The sequence below is a fragment of the Gossypium hirsutum genome, chromosome D10 (genome assembly GCF_007990345.1).
Source record: "Gossypium hirsutum isolate 1008001.06 chromosome D10, Gossypium_hirsutum_v2.1, whole genome shotgun sequence".
Classification (NCBI taxonomy): domain Eukaryota; kingdom Viridiplantae; phylum Streptophyta; class Magnoliopsida; order Malvales; family Malvaceae; genus Gossypium; species Gossypium hirsutum.
The window spans coordinates 2,171,559-2,199,084 of NC_053446.1; the positions used below are offsets into that span (position 1 = coordinate 2,171,559).

The 27,526-nt window shown below is 36.4% G+C and overlaps 4 protein-coding genes across 6 annotated transcripts; 2 read left to right on the plus strand and 2 right to left on the minus strand.

Annotated features, from left to right (window-relative positions):
- Window positions 1-648: 648 nt before the first annotated feature.
- Window positions 649-3,635, minus strand: LOC107937765 (protein RTF1 homolog). 2 transcript variants are annotated; one of them, XM_016870729.2, is made up of 2 exons: window positions 3,457-3,635; window positions 649-2,838 (listed from the first exon to the last, which is right to left on the minus strand). In XM_016870729.2, the coding sequence occupies exon 2, from the start codon at window positions 2,792-2,794 to the stop codon at window positions 809-811; it is 1,986 nt and encodes a 661-aa protein (XP_016726218.2). In that variant the 5' UTR covers window positions 2,795-2,838; window positions 3,457-3,635; the 3' UTR covers window positions 649-808. The 2 variants fall into 2 exon arrangements, with proteins under 2 accessions (XP_016726218.2, XP_040958657.1); XM_041102723.1 differs by having other exon boundaries at window positions 3,386-3,607.
- Window positions 3,636-6,877: 3,242 nt separating this feature from the next.
- On the plus strand, window positions 6,878-14,177 carry LOC107937767 (RNA polymerase II C-terminal domain phosphatase-like 1). The gene is made up of 17 exons (XM_016870730.2): window positions 6,878-7,615; window positions 8,462-8,932; window positions 9,155-9,365; window positions 9,482-9,639; window positions 9,713-9,783; window positions 9,916-10,021; window positions 10,154-10,237; window positions 10,421-11,002; window positions 11,120-11,183; window positions 11,438-11,568; window positions 11,690-11,743; window positions 11,844-11,940; window positions 12,475-12,710; window positions 12,811-12,894; window positions 13,128-13,193; window positions 13,296-13,369; window positions 13,463-14,177. The coding sequence occupies exons 1-17, from the start codon at window positions 7,292-7,294 to the stop codon at window positions 13,569-13,571; spliced, it is 2,922 nt and encodes a 973-aa protein (XP_016726219.2). The 5' UTR covers window positions 6,878-7,291; the 3' UTR covers window positions 13,572-14,177.
- A 974-nt stretch (window positions 14,178-15,151) lies between these two features.
- Window positions 15,152-18,104, plus strand: LOC107937771 (clathrin light chain 1). The gene is made up of 3 exons (XM_016870741.2): window positions 15,152-15,676; window positions 17,105-17,258; window positions 17,360-18,104. Exons 1-3 carry the CDS (start codon window positions 15,282-15,284, stop codon window positions 17,822-17,824), a joined length of 1,014 nt encoding a protein of 337 aa, XP_016726230.1. The 5' UTR covers window positions 15,152-15,281; the 3' UTR covers window positions 17,825-18,104.
- Window positions 18,105-18,702: 598 nt separating this feature from the next.
- On the minus strand, window positions 18,703-27,138 carry LOC107937762 (mediator of RNA polymerase II transcription subunit 16). Of its 2 annotated transcripts, XM_016870722.2 has the most exons (16): window positions 26,427-27,126; window positions 26,260-26,328; window positions 25,938-26,026; window positions 25,491-25,603; window positions 25,171-25,272; window positions 24,731-24,821; window positions 23,862-24,458; window positions 22,946-23,564; window positions 22,788-22,867; window positions 22,575-22,657; window positions 22,009-22,245; window positions 21,490-21,661; window positions 20,846-21,351; window positions 20,487-20,663; window positions 19,801-20,178; window positions 18,703-19,178 (listed from the first exon to the last, which is right to left on the minus strand). In XM_016870722.2, exons 1-16 carry the CDS (start codon window positions 26,711-26,713, stop codon window positions 19,032-19,034), a joined length of 3,747 nt encoding a protein of 1,248 aa, XP_016726211.2. In that variant the 5' UTR covers window positions 26,714-27,126; the 3' UTR covers window positions 18,703-19,031. The 2 variants fall into 2 exon arrangements, with proteins under 2 accessions (XP_016726211.2, XP_016726212.2); XM_016870723.2 differs by lacking the exons at window positions 18,703-19,178; window positions 19,801-20,178; window positions 20,487-20,663 and adding an exon at window positions 20,715-20,762 and having other exon boundaries at window positions 26,427-27,138.
- Window positions 27,139-27,526: the final 388 nt, after the last annotated feature.

Sequence of the window (27,526 nt, forward strand, 5' to 3'; positions counted from 1 at the left end):
TTAAAAAATGATATTTTTTCGATGACCAAAATAAAAACAACCTAAAAGTTCAGTGACCAAAATGAAAGTGAAACATGATGTTACATGTAAAGTTAATCGCCGTTAGAGATTTAACGGTGGGTGACTAAAATGAAAGCGCCTTAAAAGTTAAGTTACAAAATTGCAAAAATTTCATCTTATATAACCAAAATAAAAACACCCTAAAAGTTGAATGACCAGTTAGGTAGTTTATCCAAAATCAAATATCTCCATGTCATATTTTCGTGTCTTATGCAAAAAATTAATGGGCTTTTTCATTCGGGTATAAACACAAGTAGGGTTCTTGCATACAGAGGGTCCATACCCTACTTAATTTTTAAACTTTTTTATCCATGTTAATCCTCAAACTTATAACTTTATCCAATATTAATCCTCAAACTTATAACTTTATCCAGGTTTGATCCATGGATGACATGGGTATTTGTCACATAATCACTTAAATTATTATAATTTTATAAAAATAAATGATACGTGACATAACCTTAAAATGTCACGAGTTCAAAATTGAGAATTTTAGAATTAATTTGGACAAATAAAAGGTTGATCCCCATTTGCAATATCCATTATTTTTCATAAAATAAAAGAAACGTAGAATTTTGCTATCAGTTATAGCAGTCAAACCATAATTTTATAAACCAAAAAGAACATACATATACTCGCACTAAAAAACAATGAAAACAATATTCGTTGAAGGCAGTTTGATGAAATGCTATGGGAACAAACTTTCCACTTAAACAACAGCTGGAAATAATAAATATATTTATTAACTCTAAAGGAGACCTCTTCTTCTCTTGTAGTCACTAACTGTCAAGGTAAGAGCATGTCTCCTTCCATCATTCTCGGGAACTCGGCATCCGACGGTTGCTTCTATCCTTTGTTTCCTGGCCATGAATCCAGCCACCGCGCCCTCGTGACCGCCGAACTTCCGAAGCACGTCCAATGAGATTGGAAGCTCAAAGTCATGTAGCATGTTAGATTCCGTCCCTTCATCGACAGGGGCATTTGTGTCAACCAATTTCCCCGCACCTGCAGCTTCTTGCAAGGCAGCTGCTGTGGCTGCCCTGCCAGCCTCAGCAGCAGCAGCCCCTGCATCGTTGCCATTTCCACTGCCAATTGCACCGTTTGTGTCACCATTAGATACCGCTGCTGCATCTCCTCCAGGAGCCTTTGCATTATAGTAGTTCCTTGATCTAGTCCACCTCCTCGAAAATGGATCATACCCAGCTTCCCCTGCTTTTAAACCAGTATTTACAGGTTTCAATCCGGATGCATTTTTGAAATTCTCAACTCTGTTCTTTCGGTTCATCTCAGCCAACCTAACAGCCTTGGCATCTTTCTCCTGTGACTGCCGGGAAGCCTCTAGTTGCTGCAGTCTCTTCTTAATCCTCTCAACCTCTGCATCATCATGCTTGCTTTGTGCAATTTCTAGGTCCCTTCTCAGTCGGTCCTTCTCAGCTGCAACATTTAACGGTCTAGATGAACTGGACTTTTTCTCCTGCAACATCTGCTTTACGGTAGCTGCTGAGTAGACAAAAGTTTTGGCCTTCTGTAACACTTCTTTCTTTTCAAGCACATCTTGCTTGCTCGGCATCCGGCCTCCACTTCGCTCCACCTCCCTAATTAATTGTCTAAACTCCTCCTCTAGCGGTGGGGAGTCTGAAATCATAGCCATCTGCCACCTGGCAGCGGAGCTTTCATTTCCCCAAACCACATTCAAGTACTTATATGTTGTCTTGTTCTCTAGTTTGTATGTCCGATCAGGATCCGTGGCATCAACATTCCTGACCATGCAGAGCCTGTAGATAGCGCCAGTTTTTGACCTTCCAATGCCGACTCTTACAAAACAACCCACAATCAACTCTTCGAAAAATGGCTCCATTAACCATTTTGCAAGTTTTGACCTTCTGATAGTAATTTCCTTAATGTCATTAAATGTTGGCCCATTTGGCCCCCATGTGCCCCTCTCATCCTCACTATCAACCATTCCGCCATCCCCAGTTGACCCTTCGTCTTCACTGTTTGACCTGCTTTCACTCTCACTCTGACTAGAGCTACTTAGACTTGATGCAGTGAAGGGTTTCCTCTTGACTGGTGATAAGCCCCGGTTGCCAGAGCTGCCTCTAGATGCATCTCTCAACTTACGATGTGCCTCTGGATCCTGCTGCTTCAGCCGTTTTGCTCTCAACTCATTCAGAGCATCATCTTTAGCAGCAGCCCTATCCGCAGATCTAGCCGATGACCGCACTCCACGAGAAGAAGGAAGAGGTGGAGTCTCTCTCTGTGACCGGCTAGGCCTATCGTTTTCCCGCTTCGATCTAATCTTCTCAGTAAATTTCTTATCACCTCTCTTATCTGCTCGTTCCGACAGAATCATTTCTCTTTCCAGTTCAGTCAACTGCGCAAGCTGTCTCCTGTCTTCCTCATTCTTGTAAAGATCGTCACCAACATCAGATTCATCACTGCTGTCACGCTCTCGACCAGAACCAGCATCATTATAATCACCTTCTTCCTGACTGCCCTGATCATCATCTCTTTCAGCAGGGTCTAACCTCTTCTTCAATGGAACTTGTGAACCAGACGGTTTTCTACTTGCATACCCATGATCATCATCCGAATCATCATCCCTAGAGTCACTTCCCCCATCTGAATATGAACCTTCACGTCGCCTTCTAGATGGTGGAAGGGAGTGCCGGTTCCTTCCTCCAGTACCAGTTCTTCCCGCTGCCTCAAGAAGCAAATTTTCTAAGTCTGCCATAATCACCCGTGCACCCTTCTAGGCTGTGACAATTTGTTTCACCTCTGAAACCATTTAAAAAGATATAGTAAACCAATTTGAACGTTCATACACATATATATAGCGTTAACTAGTTTGAACATTCATTAAATATACTATCCACAAGAAAATTATGAAGAGAAACTCATTAAAACGTCACAAAGCATGTAAACCCGAGTGCAGAGTTTTCTTAAACTCTATATAGCTAATGTAGGGGATAACAATCAATGACCCCTTTTTTTTTAATAGTAAAGCAACTTCGATTGAAAATACACTAGCAACTAAAGGGGTATAGTTTTGTAACCTTAGCTTATACAGATTTATTCTTCAGCTCTTTTTTTGCCATTATCAATGGCCAATCTTATAATCAGATAACAAAGTATAATAATAAAGCAACGATTCCATGAAATTACTTATCATGATCAAAACCAGATCTAAGCCAGATAAACTGAAAATTCACAGTTTTTCTTATTCTATGCGTAAAACAACTTTTACAAAAAAAAAAAAAGTAAAGTAAAATTCGGGACAAAAATTAAATACCACAATTTAAAAAGAAAAAAAATAGGATGGTACCGGCGCCGACGAAGCGACGGAGACGCCGCCGCCTTAACGTTAAACAGAAAGGTAGAGAAATAAAGACTAACCTGGGTATCGCGAAAAGCTTTATCGATTTCGTAGCTAATTTTCTGATCTGGATATCGAATCAGAGAGAAAATCAATGGGTAATTAGGGGAAGAATCGGAAAAGGGCAAAGCATAAATCACTGGGTTGGATTTGAAAGGGCAAAAAATTTGGACTGAACTTTTACTTATAGACCCATTTATTATCAGTTGCTGGGTTTTCTTTTTTGTTACTTTTAAACCCAATTTTTGAATGCCGTCTTCGGCCTATTTACGAAAAGGGTAAACTACACCTAAAGTCTCTGAACTATTAGTAAGTTTACATTTTGGTCACTCAATTTAAAAAAGTTACAAAATGGTCACCAGCTGGCTAATGTAAAAACAGAAACACCAAAAAGTCCAATATAATTGGATGACCAAAAAAGACAAACTTAAATAGTTGAGTGACTATTTTATAACTTTTCATAATTGTGTGATCAAAAAAGAAAAATAATAATAATTTGGTGACTACTAATGGAGTTTACCATAAAAACTAATAAAATTATTACTTTATAAAAAATTATCTTAATTATTTTCTTAATTTTTTTTATATTTATATACACATGGATAAAAGGAAAACCCGAAGTACCTTCCTTCTACTTATGTCAAAAGGATAGAATCACGACCCATGACACTTACACATAGCACACCACCCTCTATGATCTCTCTCTTTTGGCATTTTAAAGAAAAATGTTTAAATTTTAGTTTTGATCCTATATAGCAAAATTTGAGATTTAATATATATACATTATTTTTTAACATAAATTAGTCTTTATATTTTTTTAATGTTATTAATTAGTCTAAATAGTTAATACCATTAATTTTTTTATTAAAACATTACGTGATTATATATAATTTGAATGTCTTACGAGTTTTAGATATTGACATGTCCCTTTCCATTTCTTTTAAGCTTGTGTCTATTTTGACATTATAAGACAATAATCAAATTTCAAATTTGGCCTCTAGATTATGTTGAAACTTGAGATTTAATCTATATACTTTAGTTTTTTACATAATTTAGTCCATCTACTTTTGTAATGTCATTAATTAGTCTAAACAATTAATATTGTTAACTATTTCAATCAAAATGTTGACGTCAAAGTTTCTTAAGAACAATATTCCAACCGAAGAAAAAGTATTCCAATAGAAAAAATGATTTTATAATGATGGTTTCGAATGTGTTTTTAAGAAAAAAAATCCTAAAAAGTGTTTTCAATGTTATTTTTATTGTTATATAATATTTCTTAATTTCAAAACATTATACCAAAGAATTTAATAGAAGAATTTCAACAACGATAACAACTGAACTTAAATTTTTAAATTCAAAAAAAGTAGAGGACTGTATTCCTGAAAATAACAGTAGGGAGACTCAATTCTAAATGTACAAAGTGTAGGGGCTTAGAGCATATTTTAACATTCAAATTTTTACTTTATAATTCTATACAAATAAATAATTAAACCAACGGCAAGCGTGAACTCAGAACCATACTAGTATATATTATTTCGTTAAAATGAAAGTTAAAGTTATTTGGTAAGTTTTTTATTTGATAAATTAATTTAATTTTAACTATTAAAATAAAAATATTTGAAATAATATTTTTCTTGTTAAATTTTATTTTCAAAACATTAAAATCAAAATTGAATGATAAAGTTTTAATTAAAAAAATTAAAGTTGATCGGAAAATTCAATAAAATTAAAGTTTAGTGTAAAATTCAATCACATAAAAATTGAATGATAAATTTACCAATTTTCGCATAGTATAATGATAAACATCAAATAAAATAAAATATATGGATAAAATTGGCAAATTTATAAGCCTTGAAAAATCTATTAATTTCTTTATTTCTTGAAACATAATAATTAATAATGGGTAAATTTTTTATTACATTAAAATGTTATATAATTTGAAAATAATTATTTTTATTTATTAAAAATATTTTGTATGAAATATAACTTGATTTTATTAAAAAAGAAATCATGAAAAAAAAAACAAAAATCGACGCAACATATAAAAGTTTTGCACATCATTTGTTGCCATAAGGGCTACACACTAAAGTAGGTAGTTTTGATGAGTTAAACAATAAACGTCGGCAAAAGAAAACAAAGTTTAAATGAAAAAATTAGAAAAATAAAAACCACCAAAAAATGAAACTTTACGTAGAAAGGTGAAGAGTGATGAATGATTCATAAAAAAGAATATATTGACCGTACATGGATGTACAATTGCTCATTAAAAAGTACTGTCATGAATGATTCATAAAAAAGAATACATTGACCGTACGTGGATGTACGATCGCTCATTAAAAAGTAGTGTGAACGTTTTGTTTTTGGTGGGATTCAAATCCCCTATACTAAAACATAGATAAATTAATCCATATACATATGATTAAAAAGTTAATTGGTCATTCTGTTGAAACTTCCATATTTAAAACTAGCCTATGACGTCAAAATGAGATACACATGGCACGTCATGTGTAACTATTTGATTATTTCGCTAACCAAATCAATTTTTACCAATACAAATTGATGAATTTTTTTAATAGAAATAATCGATTTACTATTTAATTTGATATATATGGATTAATTTACTCATTTATTAGTGAAAAGGTAAAATACAATTAGACTCTTAATACATGTAAAAATTTTAAATACACGGACCTCCATGATACTTTTATTAGTTATATTTCTATTCTTCTTCTAATTTGTGTATATTTATAATTATAAGGTAATATCTTTTATATTTGTACATATATTTATGATTGTATAATACTACGTTGTAAACTCTAATAGAAATTAAATTCATTAATAACTTTCATTAAATTATGCTTAAGCTACTAATTAATAATTAAAGATATTGCATTGATTAATCAATGATTGTAATTGGTCCCAAAACAAAGTTTGAACAAGAAAAAGAATTTTTAAACCGACCAATAAATAGATATATGTACTGTCTAAAATTATTAAACCAATAAAATATAACGTCCTCTTTTTACGTTTTAACTTAAAATAAATTAATCCATTCATTATATTTAAAATTGACATCAAAGCTAAAAAAAAATTGTTGAAAATTAACAAAAATTACGAAAAATCTAAACTAACGGAAAGGGTCAAAGCAAACAGACGGAAGCGAATCTATAAAAAACGTCAACAGCAGCCATATAAAGCGGCTATCTAACAGGTTTTTAACCCAATCCAAGATTTCATAAATATTATGCAAGTCCTTCAAGGTTCTGGGCATTGTTTAATTACGTCCTTCCTCTGACATCCTCCTTCGATTAGGTCATTTTTTTCCCGTGCACGCCCTTGAGAAAAAGGGATAATTAAAGTTCGGTCCCTCTCTCCGGTCCCCACACCCAGCAATGCCAATGACGCCTTCACAGTTCACACTAAAATTTATAATGGTTTAATATTATTGAAATGGATCTAGGGTTTTCTCAAATTCTTCATCACCGAAAAAAGCAAACCATAAGAAAGCCACTTTTTTTTTGTAATTTTTTTGCGGAAAATTTGAAATACGAAATCGGAAATCATCAAAGCAATCAAGCGAAGAAGAAAGAGATCTGTTATTAGGGTTTTTTTTTTCAAATTTTTTGAGATCAAATACTCCCCCAAAAGAGCACAGATCTATGTGAACAAATCCGGTCCAAAAAAATAAGGAGAAACCCTAAATTTCTCCTTCGGTCCTTCAATTGAACTTGCAATCGGCAAAAAATTGTGGTCAAATCTAAAGAGAATCGAATAGATCGAAAAACAATTTTGTAAAAACTTTTTGTTGTTGATAAATTTGACGAGAAATTTTGAGAGGATCTGAATCTGGTGATGAGTATGTACAAATCGGTTGTGTGTCGAGGGGATGAAGTGTTGGGGGAGGTTGAGATTTATCCACAACAGCAGCAGCTAAGGGAAGAAGAAGAAGAATATGGGGGAAAAATAACGGTGATGGAAGAAGAAATGAAGGAAATCAGGATAGGATATTTGACGCAAGGCAGTGAGAGATGTCCACCACTGGCAGTGTTGCATACCATTACTAGTACTGGGATTTGCTTCAAAATGGAATCATCAAAGGACAACAACTACTCATCTTCATTTCAAGACACGCCTCCGCTTCATCTTTTGCACTCCGAATGTATCAGAGACAACAAGGTATAGCCCACCAATTTGCCCATCAACTTGAACACAAAAAAACCCAGAAAAAAACAACTAAGCTAAAATTAAGTGGGAAGCAAACAATAAGTTTAAAAAAAGGAGTTAATATTAATTGCCCATAAGCTACTACTAACTTACTGGACTCTTTACTGGACAGACATTTTTACAGGACCTCCAGTTTGAAATTTAGACGATTTTTTTGCAGAGCCCAAGATCCTTGTAAAAAAAAATCATCAACTTAGAGAACTGGGGATTTTAACCAGTTGTAGCTCTTGATTTTGTGAGAACTGTATGAACTGAAAATGCATGAACTTCTGAACTGTGAGGTTTTTTGACAATTTTGGGAAGTTGCTAATGCCCTAATCCTTGGTGACTTGTTGAAACTTTATATTTTTAGTCCAGAAGCAGGAAATATGAACTGGTTTTTTTGGGAATTACGATTTTCTAGAATATTAATTTCTTGACAATTTTAGAGTGAATCCATGAATTGCATGTACCATAAAAACGTTAAGTCTTGAAGTCTTCTTTTGAACTGCCCAGAAAACTTGAGCTGAGCTGTTTGAAGCCATATCCATGAATTTACTAAGGTGGGTACCATACGATGGGAGGTCCCTAGGTACACCTTTAGATATTTATGGGTAATAGTCTTGTATTGTAGCTATTAGCCTGGTATCATTAACAGAGTTTCGGCTTTGTGAATGAACTTAATTTGGATGATTCTTACAATTTCTGAGTGAAAACTTTTATGACAGTTAGTGCTACTTCTTTTTGTTATCAGATAATGTTTTGTTTTCCTTAATCAAAGTTTTGAGAATTGATGGTGATGTTATTTGGTGCTTCCAGACTGCAGTAATGCCTATGGGAGATTGTGAGCTCCATTTGGTTGCAATGTATTCTAGGAATAGCGATAGGCCCTGTTTCTGGGGATTCAATGTTGCAAGGGGACTCTATGATTCTTGTCTTGTCATGTTGAACCTAAGATGTTTAGGAATTGTATTCGATCTGGATGAAACTCTAGTTGTTGCAAATACAATGCGGTCATTCGAGGACAGAATAGAGGCTTTGCAGCGAAAGATGAACACCGAGGTTGATACACAACGTGCTGCAGGTATGATGGCCGAGATTAAGCGTTATCAAGATGATAAGGCCATATTAAAGCAATACGCAGAGAATGATCAAGTTGTTGAAAATGGGAAGGTGATTAAGGTTCAGTCTGAGATTGTTCAACCCTTGTCTGATAATCACCAACCTATTATTCGACCTCTCATTCGATTACAAGAGAAAAACATAATTTTGACACGCATCAATCCACAGGTATAGAATTTGCCAATTCATGTAAAGATCTATTGCATATTGTTCAATTGTTCTTTTCTTGCATCTGCTACGGTTAAATGTTTCTCTGTTCCATCCCATAAACGAGGAACTGTTGGAATCTTTGGATTTTATGCAGTTAATCATTTAGAGAGTTCTTTTGCATGTTCTTTCATGGTTATTGTCGATTATCTATTGCATTATTGACTCTATATTTTCCTATAGATTCGTGATACTAGTGTTCTTGTGAGACTGAGACCTGCATGGGAGGATCTGCGAAGCTACTTGACTGCAAGAGGGCGTAAACGGTTTGAGGTTTATGTTTGTACAATGGCTGAAAGAGATTATGCTTTGGAAATGTGGAGACTTCTTGATCCTGAGTCAAATTTGATAAATTCAAAAGAATTGTTGGATCGTATTGTCTGTGTCAAGTCTGGTAAGCTAGTAATTGGTAAAGCTGATTTACATGCATGGCTTGCAATTTGAGTTGCTTTCTGTCCGAAATGTTCCACTACTTGGTAGTTTTGTACTAATTAAGTTTTTGTATGATAGGTTTGAGGAAATCATTATTCAATGTCTTTCAAGATGGCATATGCCATCCCAAAATGGCATTGGTTATTGATGATCGCTTAAAAGTTTGGGATGAGAAGGATCAGCCTCGTGTGCACGTTGTTCCTGCATTTGCTCCATATTTTGCTCCTCAAGCTGAGGTATGCGCAATCAGAAATTGGCTTCAACATCTTTTTTTGTAGCGTGCACTTATTGCAACTCTATATGTTGTAGGCAAATAATACTATTCCAGTTTTGTGCGTTGCGAGAAATGTTGCCTGCAATGTTAGAGGTGGTTTTTTCAGGTAATAACACTAACCTTACATTGCATAACCTTGTCAGTCTGGTAACCTAAAATTGAGCAATTTAATTCAATTGCTCTTATTTGTTTACGCCTTCCAAAATTTGCATTAAATAACCCTAGGAATTGATAACAGAGAATTTGATGAAGGCCTTCTGCAAAAAATTCCTGAAATTTCATATGAAGATGATATTAAAGATATTCCTTCGCCTCCTGATGTGGGCAACTATTTGGTCTCTGAGGTTAGTCATGACTCCTTTTTCCTTAATTTTCTCTGGTCTTGCTTGTTATATTTATGGGTTATAATTTGTTTTGGACCTTTTGATATGGCTACTTTGTTCCTTGTTCATTACTAAATTTGCCATGCCTCTCAGGATGACACTTCTACTTCGACCGCAAACAAAGATCCACCTATATTTGATGGCATGGCAGATGCTGAGGTTGAAAGAAGACTAAAGGTAATTGACATCCTTAGTTTCTTTGGATCCATGCAACTGGGCTTATATAATTTGTTCTTGTTTTCTCCGGTGTACTGTGATTAGTTAGCGAGTTCTGATTTTAGAGTAATTGTTACTTATGGAGGTGATCTGTGTGAATTGAATTTATAAAATTTTTCATTTTAGTTTGCTTGTTTCATCCAGGAGGCAATTTCAGCAGCGTCAACAGTCTCTTCAGCAAGCATTAACCTAGATCCAAGGCTGGCTTCTTCTCTTCAGTTCACCATGCCATCTTCTAGTTCAGTTCCATTGTTGGCAGTTCAGTCATCAATGGCATCATATCCGAACATGCAGTTTCCTCAGGCAGCACAAGTGATTAAACCAGTGGCTCCTGTTGTTTCCCCAGAACCAAGCTTGCAAAGTTCCCCGGCTAGAGAAGAAGGTGAGGTTCCAGAATCAGAATTGGATCCTGATACAAGGAGGAGGCTTCTGATATTGCAACATGGGCAAGATACCAGAGATCACACACCACCTGAACCTGCATTTCCCCCTGCGAGACCCGCAATGCAAGTTCCAGTTTCACGTGCTCAATCACGTGGAAGTTGGTTTTCTTCTGATGAGGAGATGAGCCCACGGCAACTGAACCGAGCAGTTCCCAAAGAATTTCCTTTAGATTCTGAGCGAATGCATATGGAGAAGCATCGGGGTCCTCCTTTTTTCCCTAAGGTTGAGAGTCCTCTTCCATCAGAGAGACTTCTTCGTGAAAATCAAAGATTACCAAAAGAGGTAATTGGTTCTTTGTGGTGGCCTGGCATGAAGCCGTGATTTTTATGCTAAAGTGGGAGGTTAAAGTTATCTCTCATTGCTGAAACATATTTATCTTAGAGCATAATTCATTTGCAGGCACTTCATAGAGATGATCGTCTGGGGTTAAACCATACACCGTCTAGTTATCATTCTTTTCCAGGTTAGCTGAAGCAATTAATTGCACATTAAAATGATTGTGAAGTTTCTTGTTATTATTGTTTGTACTCTGAGGTTTAATCTTACTTTAAATTCCAGATATCTGATATCTAATTGGTATAAGTTTTTGAGCAGGATGAGGTGTTTCTGTCATTTTTATTTTTTCTGTTTGTTTAGTTTTAATGACCCTGGTTGCTATGTTGATATATTATAGTTGTTGTTTGATTTTGTTATATTGGACTGTTCTACATTTTGAAGGTGAGGAGATGCCCCTTGGTCGATCATCTTCTAGTCATAAGGATCTTGACTTTGAATCTGGACGAACTATTCCAAGTGGAGAAACTCCAGCCGGAGTTTTACAAGATATTGCCATGAAGTGCGGAGCCAAGGTAATTTGGAAGTAATTTCTACTATGAGTTAGGTCGTAATGTTTATGTTACAATATTATATGGTTTTATCTTGTTTGGCTATGTGTCTACTGCTTATAAAATTTGTTTCTAAAACTTGTAGGTGGAATTCAGACCAGCTTTGGTTGCTAGCATGGACCTGCAATTCTCCATTGAGGTATATACAATTATTATTTTTGGGTTTGTTTTCATTGGGTGTCTCAGAATCTGAGATGGAGACATCCTCCTTTGCTTATCCTCTTTATTGCCTGTGGTAGGCTTGGTTTGCTGGGGAGAAAGTTGGTGAAGGAACTGGGAGAACAAGAAGAGAAGCGCAACGTCAGGCTGCAGAGGATTCTATAAAAAGCTTAGCTAGTAATATATCTTCCTATTCTTATTGTTATCTACAAGTATGTTGCACTATATTTATCGGAATTTGATGGGTTGAGGTCCCCTCTAATGCTCTCTAGGCTAATAGTAATCAATGCACTAGAGCTAAATTAATCTTACACCTCAATGTCTGCTTTGCTGAACTTCTATGATATAAACTGGATACAAAAAGGGTAGACACTGAAAGAGCAAAATGCATAGTATGTATATTTTCCAGCAGTAAGAGCAATGCATTTCACTTTTTTCTTTACCTTAAATCATGCATTAGGCCAATGTTATAGAAACTTGCGGTAATAATCTAGAAGAAAATTGCTTGATGGGCAGCTTTGCCTAACAAAATAAAACTTTTCTGTTAGAGAACTCTTGTCACCAGATTGTGAGTTTTCCAGGCTTGTGGTTAAGCCCATGTTGAGTTGATTTTGTTTCTGGCATGTTTCTTTCTTGCTGTCCGTTGATTCATTCAGTCTCTCTTCTCATGGTGTTCTTTTGGAGCGATTCTGACTCTCTTATAATAAACAGATACATATTTGTCACGAATTAAGCCTGATACTGGGTCTACACAAGGGGATTTAAGTAGGTCGGCCAACACAAATGAGAATGGCTTTCCTGGTAATTTGAATTTGTATGGGAACCAGCAATCCTCTAAAGAGGAATCTATGCCATTTTCAAATGCACCGGAACTGTCTAGGCTTCTTGATCCAAGGCTAGAAGGCTCCAGGAGATCTATGGGTTCAGTCACTGCACTTAAAGAACTAGTAAGATCTCATTAACTTGTTAGCTTTTAAGTCTTTAAGTTTGGCAACTTGCACTAATATAGTCCCTAGATTGGACTGATAATATGTGGTTTGTCTACAGTGCATGATGGAGGGCCTTGGGGTAGTTTTTCAAGCACAGCCTCCTGCATCTAATACATTGCAGAAAGATGAAGTATACGCACAGGTTTGCATTTAACAACTCTTCTTTTATAATGAGGGACAATGAAACAACCAAAAATGATGTTGAAGACCATCAACTTGAACTAAGTGATCTCTGAATTCCTTGGTGATCCCTATTAATATAAAACTCTTCTGTCATTACTTGATGTGGCATTAAAAGAAACGATGAGGACTTTTTAATAATATTTAGTTGCCTTTCACTCAAAAACAATGTGTCTACTCCTATTTATGTTTTAGGTTGAAGTAGATGGGCAGGTTTTAGGAAAAGGGACTGGTTTCACATGGGAAGAGGCTAAGATGCAGGTATACCTTTTGTTCTGTTATATTCAGAAATTTCTTTTGTGTGACATTATTTCTTACTGTATAATAATTTTTGCTGACTGGGCTCTTTTATCTCCCCATTAGGCTGCTGAAAAGGCCCTTGGAAGTCTAAGATCAATGCTCGGTCAATTTACTCAGAAACGTCAAGGTTCTCCAAGGTACATGATCTTTTACTCGTAGGGAAAAGAAAAACCATTGTTGCTTCATTTACATTTTCTTATTTGGTGCATCATTGGTTATATATGGACAAGGTCATTGCAAGATATGCCAAGTAAACGCCTAAAGCCTGAGTTTCCACGTGTTCTACACCGGATGCCCTCTTCTGGTAGATATCACAAGAATGCTCCTCCGGTTCCTTGAAGACACCTCGATATGGTAGATTTTTCCTCATTTTATAGTGTAGCAATTCTTGTGACATCTGTACAGTACGCAATATGGACTACAAGTGCACAACGGGTGAAGGCCATCAAGACCTGCAACCCACGTTGACTGTTAAAAACTTCGAGTGTTTCTTGCATATGACATGTCTGAAGCCCAAAAGATGAGATGTTTTTATCAGGGTAACCGAGGATTTTAATTCAACATGCTATCCTTTCATGGGGATAGACATTCATTCGGTTTCAAACAAGGTGGCAAAAGGGAGAACGCCAAATTCACGGTGGAACTCGGTTAATTCGGGACTTGAGCGCTTAAGCAAAAGGAAGACAAGGTTGAGCTTGTTGCTATGTAAGATTCAACAACAGTCAACATCGTTTACTAACTATAGCCAATGTTTCCCTGTTTTTTTAACCATAGAGTCCAGAGCTGTGGCCTAACTGGGTTTGATTGCTACATATAAATTGTCAATCCGTGAGAAAATTATTACTCTTCGAAACCGTAGTCATGAAATTGGTGAAATTTGCTTTTAGTACACAGCTGCTGATGTATTTACAATTTTGACCATCCACGAGTTTGCCTTTTCTATCATTTTATGCCAGTTGCTTAATCTCAATGATGTTTGGAATGGATCCGACCGGTTGGTTGGACCCCTGAATTGGTCGGGATATTATTAAACTGGTTGGATCAGAAATTGGTTGAAATTTTTATTTTTATTTTTATTTTTTGAATTTCTAATAATTTTTTAACCAGTTCAGTCGAATTAGTAAACTGATGGTTTGACCGGTTTGATTATTAGTGCAATTCTAAAAAGATTGTGTAATGCATTGATGCTGGTTTTTACATTCTTTTTAAGAATATATAAAAGAAATAAAGAAAATCTAATTATCCAACCTAACTGGATTCATTATCGAGTTAGATTTTGAAAAGAAAAAAGTTAATTGTACCGGATATTTTCCAAATATATTAAAAATATTTTAAATTGGTATTTTAATTTTAATTTATATCTTTAAACTATTAAGTTATATTAATTAAGTATTTTTCATTATTAATACTGCAAAATTTTGTTATGATTTTTTATTTTAAATTATACCATATAAGTGTGTTTAAATATTTTATTTTAAATTATACCACAAATTTTGTCTTATCATTTAACAATTAAATGTCATTTTAATATGTTAAATTCAAGTTGTTCATGTGATTACGTCAAATCTGATTTAGCTCGAGCTTACAACTAAGCTCACAAAAGAATTCTTTGTCATAAACTAATACTTTAAAGACTTAGTTAGAATATTTTTAAATTTGGAGTTTAGTTTAAAATCTGAATCACAATATAGGGACCCCTGTTGAATTTAACCCAATAAATAATGCATGAAGTTAACTTAATTCCTGAAGTGAAAACGCAAGTTCACCAAAAAAACAAAAAGTATCCCGAAACAGCGTCGTTTAGCTGTCTTTCAATTTTCAATTAGAAGGATAAACAAGTAATTTCAAATATTAATTTTGTTTTTCTTACCAAAAATCAAGTCCTCTCGTTGGCCGTCAGCTGTAGGTGTATATAAAGGTCAAAAATAAAGAAATTAAAAGGAAAGTTCAAGAAAAAAAAAAGCGAAGCTCTCTCTCTTGTTGTAAGCTAAAAAAAAGGCTCCATTTTCGATTCCTTTTTCTCTTAATTTTCTTTAGAGAAAGAGAGAGATGGCTTCCTTTGATGCGTACGGAATGGAAGGAGAAGAGATTCATGCAGCTGCAGCACCTAATAACCATCCTTTCGATGTAGACGACGACGAGAGCTATTCCAATTACGGCTCTTACTCTAACTTCACCGACAATCAGCAATTCCCGGCCGACGGTGGTGATGTGGCGGTGGATCACTTGGCTTCTTCTCCTGAGATCTTCGGCTTCGGATCTTCCGATCCGCCCTCTTCTTTCTCGCAATCTCCTTTCGGTACTACGATTCCTGTTGAAAACGGAAACGGAACGAATGGATTTAGCGGTGGAAACGACGATGTTTTCAGTTCTGATGGTCCTGTGCTTCCTCCTCCTACTGAGATGGCCCCAGAGGAAGGCTTCCTTCTTCGCGAGTGGCGGCGGTTAGTACTTAGTAGTAATAATTTCTTTTTTTCTTTTTTTGTTCAAATTGAATCGCTTGATTTGTCCACTTTTTGTTTGGATTTGACCGGTTCTTTTGGTTTAGCACTCCTTCTCAGTTTAGATCTGCTATGCGTTTGAGTAAGCTATGAATTGTTGTTGCATTGGTTGAACTCTGATTAACTTGAATTCAAATTTGTTAATGATCATTTCGTGTTTCTAGATCTGCCGAGGTTTTAACTATCGCGTCAATCAGCTTGATTTGCCGTTTCATTTATGTTTCTTATGAAGTTCAAATTTGTTGATCTCCCTTGTTATTAATTGAAGTTCTTGTTCAACTTATGTAAGACTTGGTTGATATTTAGATTCTTGTAATCCGTAAGTGTTCATTAGCTGTGATGGATAAATGGAGAAACTTATTGAATATTATCGTTACGTGTATGATCTCATTAGGCAGTAGATTTAGAAGATCCAGATCCACATTAATTTTCCAATCAGGAGATGTTTGAATAGTTTTCTGAATAAAATATAAACTAATCACCTTTACTTAGGCATTAATTTCTTTGAAAGATCATTTGCATTATATGAGAAATATGTTTCAGAGTCATGAGGTTGTTAGTCTATAGTTCCAACTTGATTTCTTGTAGGTTGAAAAAACATGTTCTCTTCCCGTTTATTATAGATGAGGAGTAAAGTTCTATATTTCACAATGATAATACTTACTACTGAGGATAAACATTCAATAATTACCTTGTTTATTGAATATGAGAATTTTTTTGTATCTATAAAGTCATATAATTTTTGAAATGCTTTCCTGTGAACCTCTCTTTGATTTCGATTCCAATGACGATGCACATAATGATCTCAACCTTTGTGGTTTATACCATATTCATTCATGACAGAATTTCCTTATTTTTTTATTTTGATTTTTGCTCTTGTCTTAAGAAGATCCATGAACTAATGTGCCTGCTATTCTAAATCAAAGACCATCTTGATTGATTCTTTGTCTTTTTTTAGAATGTTTGTTGGTTAATCTGGAATAAGTTATTGTAGTATCAGTTCTACATGTACTAATTTTTTCGAGTTACCTTGTGTTCTTTATACTAGTTGAGCTATAGGCCTATTTAAAGGTCACGTTATTGTCGGACCAGACAAGAATTTTCTAGTCCAGTCTGGTCCAGCCCAGCCCAGTTTATTGTTCATTTAATAAAAAAATATAAAATATTTTAATATTTTTAAATAGTGAAATGGACTTTTTGGCCTGGCCTTCATGGCAAGCAGAAGTAAAATTTTCTTAATCTAGCTTAACCCATGAATACCTCTAATAAGTTGTATATGGTAACCCTTTTCTTTTCTCTTCCTATACGTAAATTCTGTTGCTTTTTGGTATCCAAAAATTTTGATTTCTTATCTTGGTTTTGTCGTCGCAGTCAAAATGCCATTCAGCTTGAAGAGAAGGAGAAGAAGGAAAAGGAATTGAGGAACCAAATTATAGAAGAAGCTGAGGAGTACAAGCGAGCATTCTACGAGAAGCGGGAAAAAACCATTGAGACCAACAAAACTAACAACAGAGAAAGAGAAAAGGTAATATTATGAACAAATCGTCTTTTTCTCCATGCCCGGTCGATATGCAGTTATATGATGATATCTCACCACTTGATTTTTTTTTTTTGGGCTTGGAGCAGCTATACGTGGCTAACCAAGAAAAGTTCCATAAGACTGCTGACACGCACTACTGGACTGCAATAGCAGAACTCATCCCCCGTGAGGTCCCTAACATTGAGAAAAGAGGCAAGAAGGATGCAGAAAAGAAACCATCAGTATTTGTCGTCCAAGGACCGAAACCTGGAAAACCGACCGATCTTTCAAGAATGCGACACATTCTTGTGAAGCTGAAGCATTCACCTCCACCTCACATGATTCCTCCTCCACCCGCTCCAGCAAAGGACACTAAAGATGGAAAGGATGCTAAAGATGGAAAAGACTCGAAAAACGTTGACAAGGCTGCATCGAACGGAACTGCAGAGAAAGGGGCAACCGTTTCATCTGCAAAAGATGGCGCCGCCACCTCCGCTGAACAAGATGCCGCCGCCACGACCGCTCCCGCCAAGGACCAAACTGTTGCGGAACCAGAGGCAACAGCAGCCTAATTGCTTACAACACATTTACCATGGTTGTTTCCTTGCCCTATTCTTTTTTGTTTTTGCTCAAGGTTTCGATTTCAAATTGCATTCCCTATTAACATGGTATTTTCCTGGGAAGGATTTAGTACCATTAGTTACATACACAAGTACTATTCTTAATTAGTTTTTTTGTTTTTTTTTTTTAACATTTCATGAGATTGGACGTCAACTGTGATCGTTTTATTTTGCTTGTTGAATTGACTTTGTGGACTTATTATGTTGCTTGCAAGGTTACAAAATTTGTCTATAATCTGCGCTTTGCTTATTATCATTTTCGTGGTTTTATCTATGATTGTGTTTAAAACATCATATTTGTGGTTATATCGATGATTGTGCTTAACATAGCATAAAAATGACCTATTTATTGACTCATACGTTTATTTTCTCAAAAAAAAAACCCTTACCTATTAAGAGCAGAAGTTTTTGTATTTTAATAGTTTTTTTAATATTGAAATTGGTTATTTTAAAAAAAAATCTTATATAAGAACTTTAAAGGAAAAATATTATGTACTTCTAATTTTTATATTTGTACATTTTACAAATTAAGGTACCAATAAATAAACACACAAGGCAGGCATTTTTTATCTGCCAAGCTTGTCACTAGCGATAACAACTTCAATGCAAGATTTACTGGTCCAACTGAAATCGTTAAACGTTTATAAAAATAAAAAACATATATTAAAAATTGCTCAGTTGAACTGGTTAGTATCGATTCTTAGGTTAATCAATTCAATGCCCTTTTCTGGATTGATATCCTGATCTGATCTGCCAATCCAGTTCAAACAACGATTTTATTGCAGTACATATTTCCAAAATAAAAATAAGAATCCATTGCTAAAATTCAATAAAAACAGAAACAAAACCAAATATATTGACTAGAAAAGTACAATATGAAATTAGACCTGAACACGGCTCTACATTCATACAATGTCTACCTGTCTTACAACTACAATCATCTAGAACTAAAGGAATCTATTACACCTATCCATATTCTTCTCATTTCTCACCCCCTTAAAAATCAATGTCCTTAGTTAACGTTTGTTAAAATAAAAAAGTAACCTAACAAATTATTTTATCAACAAATTTTATACAGTGAAACAGGTTCTAGTGTTAAAAAAGCCAATCATTTGTTTCCTATGTTTAAGCTTTAAACCTGCAGCACCTTGTAAAGCTTCTATACAACTCGAACCCAAGGTCCGCCGCACATCGGACATCCATAGGCCCAACGACTGATCCACCAACTCACCCGTTCATTTTGACTAGGTTGGTGGGTCGAATCAGCCGAAGCAAAAGCGGAAGTTTGTCGCAAACATCTCATGCACTGCACGATATAAAACCAATAGATATGTTATTAATAGGAAGTTCATCAGAGAGAGTTCCAAACAAACAAGGAAAATCATATATCAAAATGACATATTTCGGCCCAACACTAGTGTCACAGCCGACAAAAAGACCATAGCGTTCAATTAAAATCTCTGGATGCGTGCGTTTTACATAAAATACATTGTCCTTCCATGCACCAGTCTAAGCACTGTTACATCATAATTCTATTTGACACCAACAATATTTGAAATCGAAACATTTCAAACCTTACGAGTGAAAGACACTCTCCCACAAGATCCACAGTTAAAGTCAAAGCCAGAAGCATTTATTTCACACGATAAAATGGCAGGACGACCAGCAGACCATATGAGCACAAGAAATGAAACAATTGACTTTTTGATTGTTCACAGGGGCAAGCAAATACCAAGCACCACTCAACCTCTTGTAAACTTAAAAGTGCTATATAAACTAAATGCTTTTTATTGATAAAACAGGGCAAAGAAATATCCCAGTTCCAACTGATAGGAATTAAAAGCATTTTACGAGGTGAACCTACAACAAGAACCGACAAAGACAAACACAGAAGTTAAAAGAGTAAATGTTTAAGAAAATTCTCAAACCTTGTACCAAACACCTTCAAGACCAATCTTCCACACAGCAGTCACAACATCTCGTCGAGATCCCATTATACCGAGATATGCACCCAGGTCAACAGAAGTGTTTAAGCCAAATGCTGCATCTCTTTCAGACAGCCGACGCTTCCTTGGCCAGAGGGTTTGTACTCCGTAATGGACATTAGAACTTTCCATTGAGCTTGTATCAGGCATATCAATGGAATTACTTAGCCTGGGAATATCATCTCCCGGGCTCATATCCTCCAGATCTGACCATGGGCCACCAAACATATTCCGTCTGTGCCACTCTTCAGATGAGGGATGTAATTCTAACTCTCGCAGTAACAGACCAGCAGCATCTGCACCCCTAGGCCGAGGCATGTTCTGCAGACAATTCAGAAACATAATGGAAATTAAAAGGAATCTGGAACTCAAATAATTAGAACATCATAGTGTAGGAGATTCCCTTATGCTAATTGAAACTGCTTTCATTAGCATAATATCTAGAATGCACTCCGTAGATTCAGAAGAATCGACAAACAGATCGATTAGATACCCATATTATTTGTTTTATCAGTACATCTTACTAACTACAAAGATGCAAATCATGAGTTACATTATTTTTTTGTTGCCTAACATTTATTAGCTAGATTATGCAACTAGGTCTCATAACTTGGATGAAATCTGCCTACCTGCATATGTGGGCCAAGGGATGCTTCTACCACCTCAGGCAATACCGTATAATTTCCATCAATATAATGCAACCGCACCTGGATGCTGCTGCTCCCCACCTGAGAAACTGGTAACGGGTGTGGTAGACCAGAGGTACGCCTGCAGAGATCCATAAGAATAAGGAAAAGAACCTTTACCTGCAGAGCAACATATGAGGTTTATTATATCAAGATATCAACCCAGTCTGCCATTTCAGCATAGTCCTAAATATTACTTGGGACCCCTGAACACAGTTCCTAAAGAAAAAATTTCACTAACGCAATTACTGGTGAGGTTATTGGTAATGGTAATGGTAGCAATAAAAATACACAGTAACTACCTCCTCAAACGTGTATCCTTGACCAGCATTCCCAGAACCTATCTTTAATCCCCTGGGACCTTCCTCAGCACCTTTAGCTCCAGGTACTAATTGCCCAGCTCGTGCTCCGTGGGCTTCATCAGGTCTAGTCATAGTTGTTGGCTTAGCAGCAACCGAATTGACCTCCTCCATTTTCCCAGGAGCCCCAGGCTGATTTTTTTGTGGATTTGCATCAGTATTTCTTTGTGCAAAGCGAGGTTGTAGAGCTCGCCGAAAGAAAAAGCAGAAAAGTAAAAGTTGACATAGTCTATGAAGAAAATGGCAATCCCCAATAAGCCTAACAGCAGGTGTTCCAGGGAAAGTTCCTGTATTAATGCTTATTGGCATAAAGGACGAGGGGCCACTTATGGTGTTCGGAGTTGAAGTGGAAACTCCATCAGTTGAGCCACTAATCTTAGCAATAGCACCCTGTACCCAAGCTTGCATCTGTGTGCTTCCAGTCGAACTTGTCGTACCACTTTGACCAGCTGTAAAACATGGGTTTCTTGCTGTGACTTAGGCATATAAATATAGCAAATTCAAAGGTACAAATCAAGAAGGGTAACAGACACAAAGTTCTTCAGCATCACGCAATAAAGCAAAAAGAAAAAGAAATTGCTACTGACCCTGACTAGTTGCTGGAGTTGCTGAACTTTGGGTAGGACTTGTTACCATATTGCGATTGCTACCAGTACCTGCAGTAACAGCATGGCTTGCCAATGTGCGGCAGAAACTAGCATAACGACGCAAGCGTGTAATAAAATGTGAAGCCAGATCCAGAACAGCATCAACATAAGCCTGCATATTGCATCAACAATAGTGCATATAAAGCTAACTGAAAAAAGGCTGAGCTCTCTGCTGAAAGAAAATGCTAGTGGTAGAACATATAAGAGTATTTTCATATGCCAAGATGTGAACTGCTTATGTGGGGAATAGTCACTAGTCTAACAACATGATCCGAGAGCAACCATATACCCTCGTGCTGCACATAAGAAAGTTGCTAAACTTATGAATGAAACAAAGGTAAAAAATAAAGAAGCAACATCAAAAGAATGGACAGTGAATAGATTTTATTTCAAAAGTTAAATTTCAGCAGGACTAAAGACTTAATACATGTGCAGGTAAGTCAAACATAGAGGCAAGACCTGAATGCTCTGAACAAGAGCTGGATCAACAGCCATTGCTTCAGGATCAATGCTGGATAACGTCTCACCAGATGCCTGCCATGGTTCTGATACTAAGGCTGAAGGATTTACTAAAGCTGATTCAATTCCTTTCCCTAGCATATCCAGTAGCAACCTTGCTTGCATATCTAGAACCATTGCCCTAACCTCTTGGGCGTTTGTACCTTCCAATAGCCTGCACTTTATCCTGTCCAGACTCTGCAAAGTATAAAGATAATATTGAAGTTTCAAGCAAATGGAACAACTAACACTGAGAATTTCAAAAGCTCAAGCTTCTCATTTATATTATAGAACAGGAAAGTAGGAAGCAGAATTAGACAGACAGGAGAATATTTAGGCTGTCAAGGCAGGGTTATTTTCAAGGAAGCTGGTAGCATGATAGCCTCATTAGATGAGGTTTAAAGCACTGGGGTACACTTTCTTTAAACCATGTAATAGTTGGCAAAGTTAATAACCAACTAGAACTAATAATGTAAAAATCAACAGCCAACCAGATAATGCAAAAAAAAAGTTAGCGAAAGACATACAGGTCCATACTGTTGCCTGTGCTGAATAGAAGGGAGAGAGTGAAAATCCGCATCTAAGACAGCAATCACGCTGTTCAGAGAAACTGAAAAGGACAATAATCATCAAAAACAGAAGTCAAGTAAGAGTAGGTGGTGATACAAAATGATTATGCTAAGGAAAAATATAACTTGCACTCAGGTAAAAATTTCAACAGATAGTGAAAGCTTGTTTACCAATGCCATCCTCAGCAGCACTCTGCGTACAGCCAACAGCATCCCACCAATCAACTCCAACCAAAAGACTCCACCAAAACCTGCTCCGAGTTATTAATAATAGTAATTATAAATATCCATCAAATCATTACATGTTTATAGATTAGCTAATTTGGTACCTCTCTGCAATAGCACGTTCCCAGGTTGATGAATTAGCTTTTATTTGACTACTTGAAATGGCAGGAGGAAGAACACGGATTATCTTCAACATGGTACGGTCCTTGCTAGTGTCATGCCAAACAGAAGCAGAACAACAGCTTGTTGAAGAGAAGGCAGGGGCAGCGATAGCAGAACCAACATTAATTTGGTAGTTATCAACAGCACTAAAGTTTGGACCAGAAAAAATGTGGACTCCACCCCGAAGAAACGAAATAGCTATCTCACCACCATGCGCAGAATAAACAATTCGAGCAAGGGTCCTAACGTCACTTGGTAGATCGAAAGGATCAAAACTAACCCTCTTTAACTTCTCGGAACTCGAATCAGATGCTTTACGAGAATCAGAAGTTGGTCCTGCAGCAGCTGCTTGATGAGACTTAAAGTCATTAGTTGGTGGTATGCTTGTATCCACTTTGGACAACCAAACAGTCTGCTTAGGTGCCTGCCCACCGAAACTGGAAGAAGGGTTCCCAAATATATTATGGAGAACAACAGGCTGAAGAGATGATTCCCACCGTTGCACTCTCCAACCTGTGATTGTAGGACCCTCATCTGGATCATATGGGGACATGTATTGTCCTGCAATAAGCAAGATGACAGAATTTAGAGATGACCGACTAATAGCTTGTAAAATATGAACTATCTCATTCAAAAACCAATGGAATCAACAGCAAAGAAGCATTCAGTCCAAAATGAAGTGTATATTATAATTATCATTATCATGCCAATAATCTATTTCAGTTGCAGCCTAAGTGTCCCAATACAAGCAAGATTCTCCGAGAATCAGAAATATCAAATTAACTAACATTAGAAAAAAGCTTTTTTAATAGGAAAAGCAAGAAGTACACAAATTAACTTGAAAGATCAGACAAGTACCCTCAACAATAACAACAGCAATTACAGAACCACCCCGAGTTGGATCAAAGGCAACTGCAGTTACACCAGAGCCCCAAGTAGTGGTTGCTGCAGATTGTGCTGCAGCCTCGGGACTCACATATGCTGAGAAATTTGAAACTGGTGAGCAATGTAGTGAGACAACATCATTAAAATCTTGATCTGCTGTCTTCTTCCCTTGCTTTGCTTCAGATATCAAATATTCTTGCCAACTAAATAAATACGCAGCCAACGGAGCAAAACCAGCCCAGTTGGGTGGATTAACTGAGGGTGGGATCCCATTACTTGTGCTGGTCTTTGCAGTGGCTTGAAATCCATTTCCAGTGCCAGGAGTAACCTCCCAGACAACGACAGTAGATGGGTTTACAATTGGAACACCTGCCACATGCATGGCACCACTGTCTGTTATTATTGCATCAGCAGCCATGATACCACTAGGCCCAGCACCCAATATTCCCTTGCTTGTGCAAAACCACTTTCGTGCTACACTACCCTGCGTAGGGGGCCACTGGGACCAATGAAGTTGAACAGATCCTGAAGAGAAGACGGAACAAACACAAAGAAAATTGGGCCACCTGGCTGCAAAAAAAAAACACATTTTTCATACAAGCAATGAGTACCTTCCAAATTTCTATAATGATATCAATGTAAAAACAGAAAGAGCAGACCAAATGACAAGTTATGACCAAATGAGGTCATCATCAAAGAACACTAATAGCTTATATATGATCCTGTAAAATAGCCAACCTTACAAATCCAGAATGTTTACAAATTTATTCTTGCTCAAATCATGAATAGAACATGAAATTGTGAGCTAGACCTCAAATACTTAATGAGTAAAAGCTACAAACCTGAATTTTGAGACTGCTGAGAAAGAAATTTTTCCTCAAAAGTCGATTTTGAGTTTGCAGGATTACTGGATTTTGACGAAAGCCACCTATACTGATTATTAAAATACATAAATCAATAGCACAAGCGATCAGATCATTAACATTATGGTAGCAAAGACAAAAAAGACAACAAATGAGCAGAAGGTACCCATTGAAAGAATAAAAAAAAGGATGTTAATAAGGGAACAAAATAAAGAATGTTCCTTTAAACTTATTTCTTCACTTGGAAGGATTTAGTGATGGAAAGAAGATCCATCACTGTCATTTCTACATAGGAAGAGAAGTTTAAGGCAATTTATTAGAAGAGCAACAAAATTACACCACAATTCCAAATTACACGATAATTCATGCCTCAAATATCCATTTCAAGAAATCAACTTTGTGGGCAGTAAAGTACTTACTGGAGACACCCCTGACAACCACTTTGTAACAACAGCTATATCCTGTCGCCACTCATGCTCACGCTTCCAGAAGCTAGCATCACGTACCAGATGGGCAGGCCCCTGCAGTTAAACATCAAATTTTAGGCAAGGGTAAGATTTTATGGCCACAAATGAGCAAGAGATAAACCAAATGATGTCATAACAGAAAACTTAGGGAAACACCAATACTGCCATTGTAACTAAGTCTGAAATGGAATTATATAGAGAAAAGCCATGTTAAAAACTTAAAGGGAGGTCACTTAAGCATCTGAAAGAAACAATCTAGTGTGCTAGCTTACCTGGGATGGCTGAGTCCAGATGGTTACCCTCCCATGGAAGTTAGCTATCAATAAGGCACGAGGACAAGAAGTAGGCGACCATTCAATAAACTGAACAGAATCACGAGGAGAATCTGCAAGATATGTGCAGAGCAACCAGTCATATACACAATATTGCACCAGACTTACTACACGTGTCAGAGCTAAAATTGTTAAGAAGACATGTCGACAGTGACAACAACCACAGCAATGTGAAATAAATAAATAAAGATATGAAGCACACAGTCATAATCACACTTCCAAGTTCCACCTATACAAAGACCTTGCATAACTATAAAGATAAATTAAAAAATCCAACACTATGAAATCGACACTTGGCACCACTAGGTAAGTCAAGATATTCAGCCAGGTTCATGAGAACACTTTAGAGCTATAACAATATGAGCTGAAAATGTAAAATTAAGCTACCTGCTGTGACATTGAACACCGCACACTCAGTAGGACGCTCTGGGATCACAATTTGTATAGGGATCCAGAAAGGTGGATTTGCATTGGAACTACAAATAAATAAAACACTAAATGAGTTTTAATTTTAGAAAGGTGTATAGAATAAGTGACTTTGACAACTTTAGTGCTCCTAAGAAACTTGAATTCCAAATAATTCTACAGTTCACTTGTATGATGAAATATAGCAGAAATAGAATCTACGAGGAATTTATCATTCTACAAAGATAAACACTAGCAACGTCACTTGGAAGTAGAAGAAACAATTATAAAAAGAACAACTAACCTCGGAATCCTAGCACAAGTTTCAGTCGCACAAGCAATAGCATTCAATTTCCCACACCAAGCAACAGCACTGAAACAACAAAAAACAACGTAATAAACAAATCAATCAAGAAAAAAAAACAAGTGAATTGCAGAGTTGACTATGAATTGAACTAAAAAAAAACTAACCTAAAATTGCGGCACAATTCAGGTACTCTCATTTTATACCGCAAATTAGACTTCGGTTGTTTCAACCAAATACAAAACACGGTAGCTGGATTAACCGGATCCTCTTCCATCACAGTATCTTCACTTTTACCCGACGAAGAGACAACAACTTCGTCTTCTGCGACACCAGAAACCGGTTCAGAACCAACCGGTTTCTCCAAGCCCAGCTTAACGGCAGAATCAACCGGCTGGGCCACGGGCTCTTCCTCTGATTCCTTGTTATCGCCCAACCCTGGCTGTTGATTCATATCGAAGAAGAAAAAAACAAAACCCTAAATCTCTATATTTATATAAAAAGACGAAAAAATGGAAGAAAGAGAAAGAGAAAAAATTGCGAGCGGAGTGGTGCAAAAGTCGCAATTGAAGGCGACAGGTAGCACTGTAGAGAGAGAGAAAAGTGAGTTGAGTGTTCGTTTTTAGTGGGGTTAGTGCGATTTGAGATTTAAAAGTGTGTTTTTTTTTTTAGGGCAAAGGCAATTTCTTTCTTTCTTTCTTTTTGTTTTTTTGTGAGAGTGGAAATGTGAATTTTGGGAGTGGGAAGGGAAAATTTAGTAACAGTGAAAAGGTGGGATCGGAGGTTGATGGGGTTGCCCGAGGGGGGCGGGAGCCGTGGCGGTGGCGGTGGAGGTGGCGGGGGGTTAATTGGTGGCTGAGAAATCTTGCTTGGTTCGGATTGATGATTTAGTGAAATGTGTGAGTTAAGTGAGTGGTTAATATGGGTTTGGATTGGATCCAAGTGATGGGTGGGTGGTGGCTCTGATATTTGCCCAAATAATTTGGGTTTCCATTTTAAAACTACATGTAAGAATCTTGCGTCTTTTTCTTCAAATTTTGTGTACCTTAAAAGGAGGTTATTTAGCATTATAACTTAGGTAAATTATAGATGTAATTAAATTATTAAAAAGTAAATATTTGAATCCCTTGATTTTAAAATTTTACAAAATGATCATTAAATTATTGAAAAGTTTAATTTAAGATTATTTGAAAATTTTTATTTAAGTCATTAAGTTGTGTTAATTTCTTTTTAAAGTCTAGCTAGTGAGCTCCAAGCAACGATTAAT

What these genes read in the sequence shown, in the direction of transcription:
- LOC107937762 (XM_016870722.2), bottom strand. Translation starts at nt 26,713, where the DNA reads ATGAATCAACAGCCAGGGTTGGGCGATAACAAGGAATCAGAGGAAGAG. An exon ending in TGCTGCTGAGGATGGCATTG is followed by an intron (nt 22,658 to 22,787) that starts GTAAACAAGCTT and finishes TGTCCTTTTCAG; the next exon opens with TTTCTCTGAACAGCGTGATT. An exon ending in AAGGATACACGTTTGAGGAG is followed by an intron (nt 20,664 to 20,845) that starts GTAGTTACTGTG and finishes GTTGCTCTGCAG; the next exon opens with GTAAAGGTTCTTTTCCTTAT.
- LOC107937771 (XM_016870741.2), top strand. Translation starts at nt 15,282, where the DNA reads ATGGCTTCCTTTGATGCGTACGGAATGGAAGGAGAAGAGATTCATGCA. An exon ending in CTTCTTCGCGAGTGGCGGCG is followed by an intron (nt 15,677 to 17,104) that starts GTTAGTACTTAG and finishes TTGTCGTCGCAG; the next exon opens with TCAAAATGCCATTCAGCTTG. An exon ending in ACAACAGAGAAAGAGAAAAG is followed by an intron (nt 17,259 to 17,359) that starts GTAATATTATGA and finishes GGCTTGGAGCAG; the next exon opens with CTATACGTGGCTAACCAAGA.
- LOC107937765 (XM_016870729.2), bottom strand. Translation starts at nt 2,794, where the DNA reads ATGGCAGACTTAGAAAATTTGCTTCTTGAGGCAGCGGGAAGAACTGGT.
- LOC107937767 (XM_016870730.2), top strand. Translation starts at nt 7,292, where the DNA reads ATGAGTATGTACAAATCGGTTGTGTGTCGAGGGGATGAAGTGTTGGGG. An exon ending in CCATGAAGTGCGGAGCCAAG is followed by an intron (nt 11,569 to 11,689) that starts GTAATTTGGAAG and finishes TAAAACTTGTAG; the next exon opens with GTGGAATTCAGACCAGCTTT. An exon ending in ACCTGCAATTCTCCATTGAG is followed by an intron (nt 11,744 to 11,843) that starts GTATATACAATT and finishes TGCCTGTGGTAG; the next exon opens with GCTTGGTTTGCTGGGGAGAA.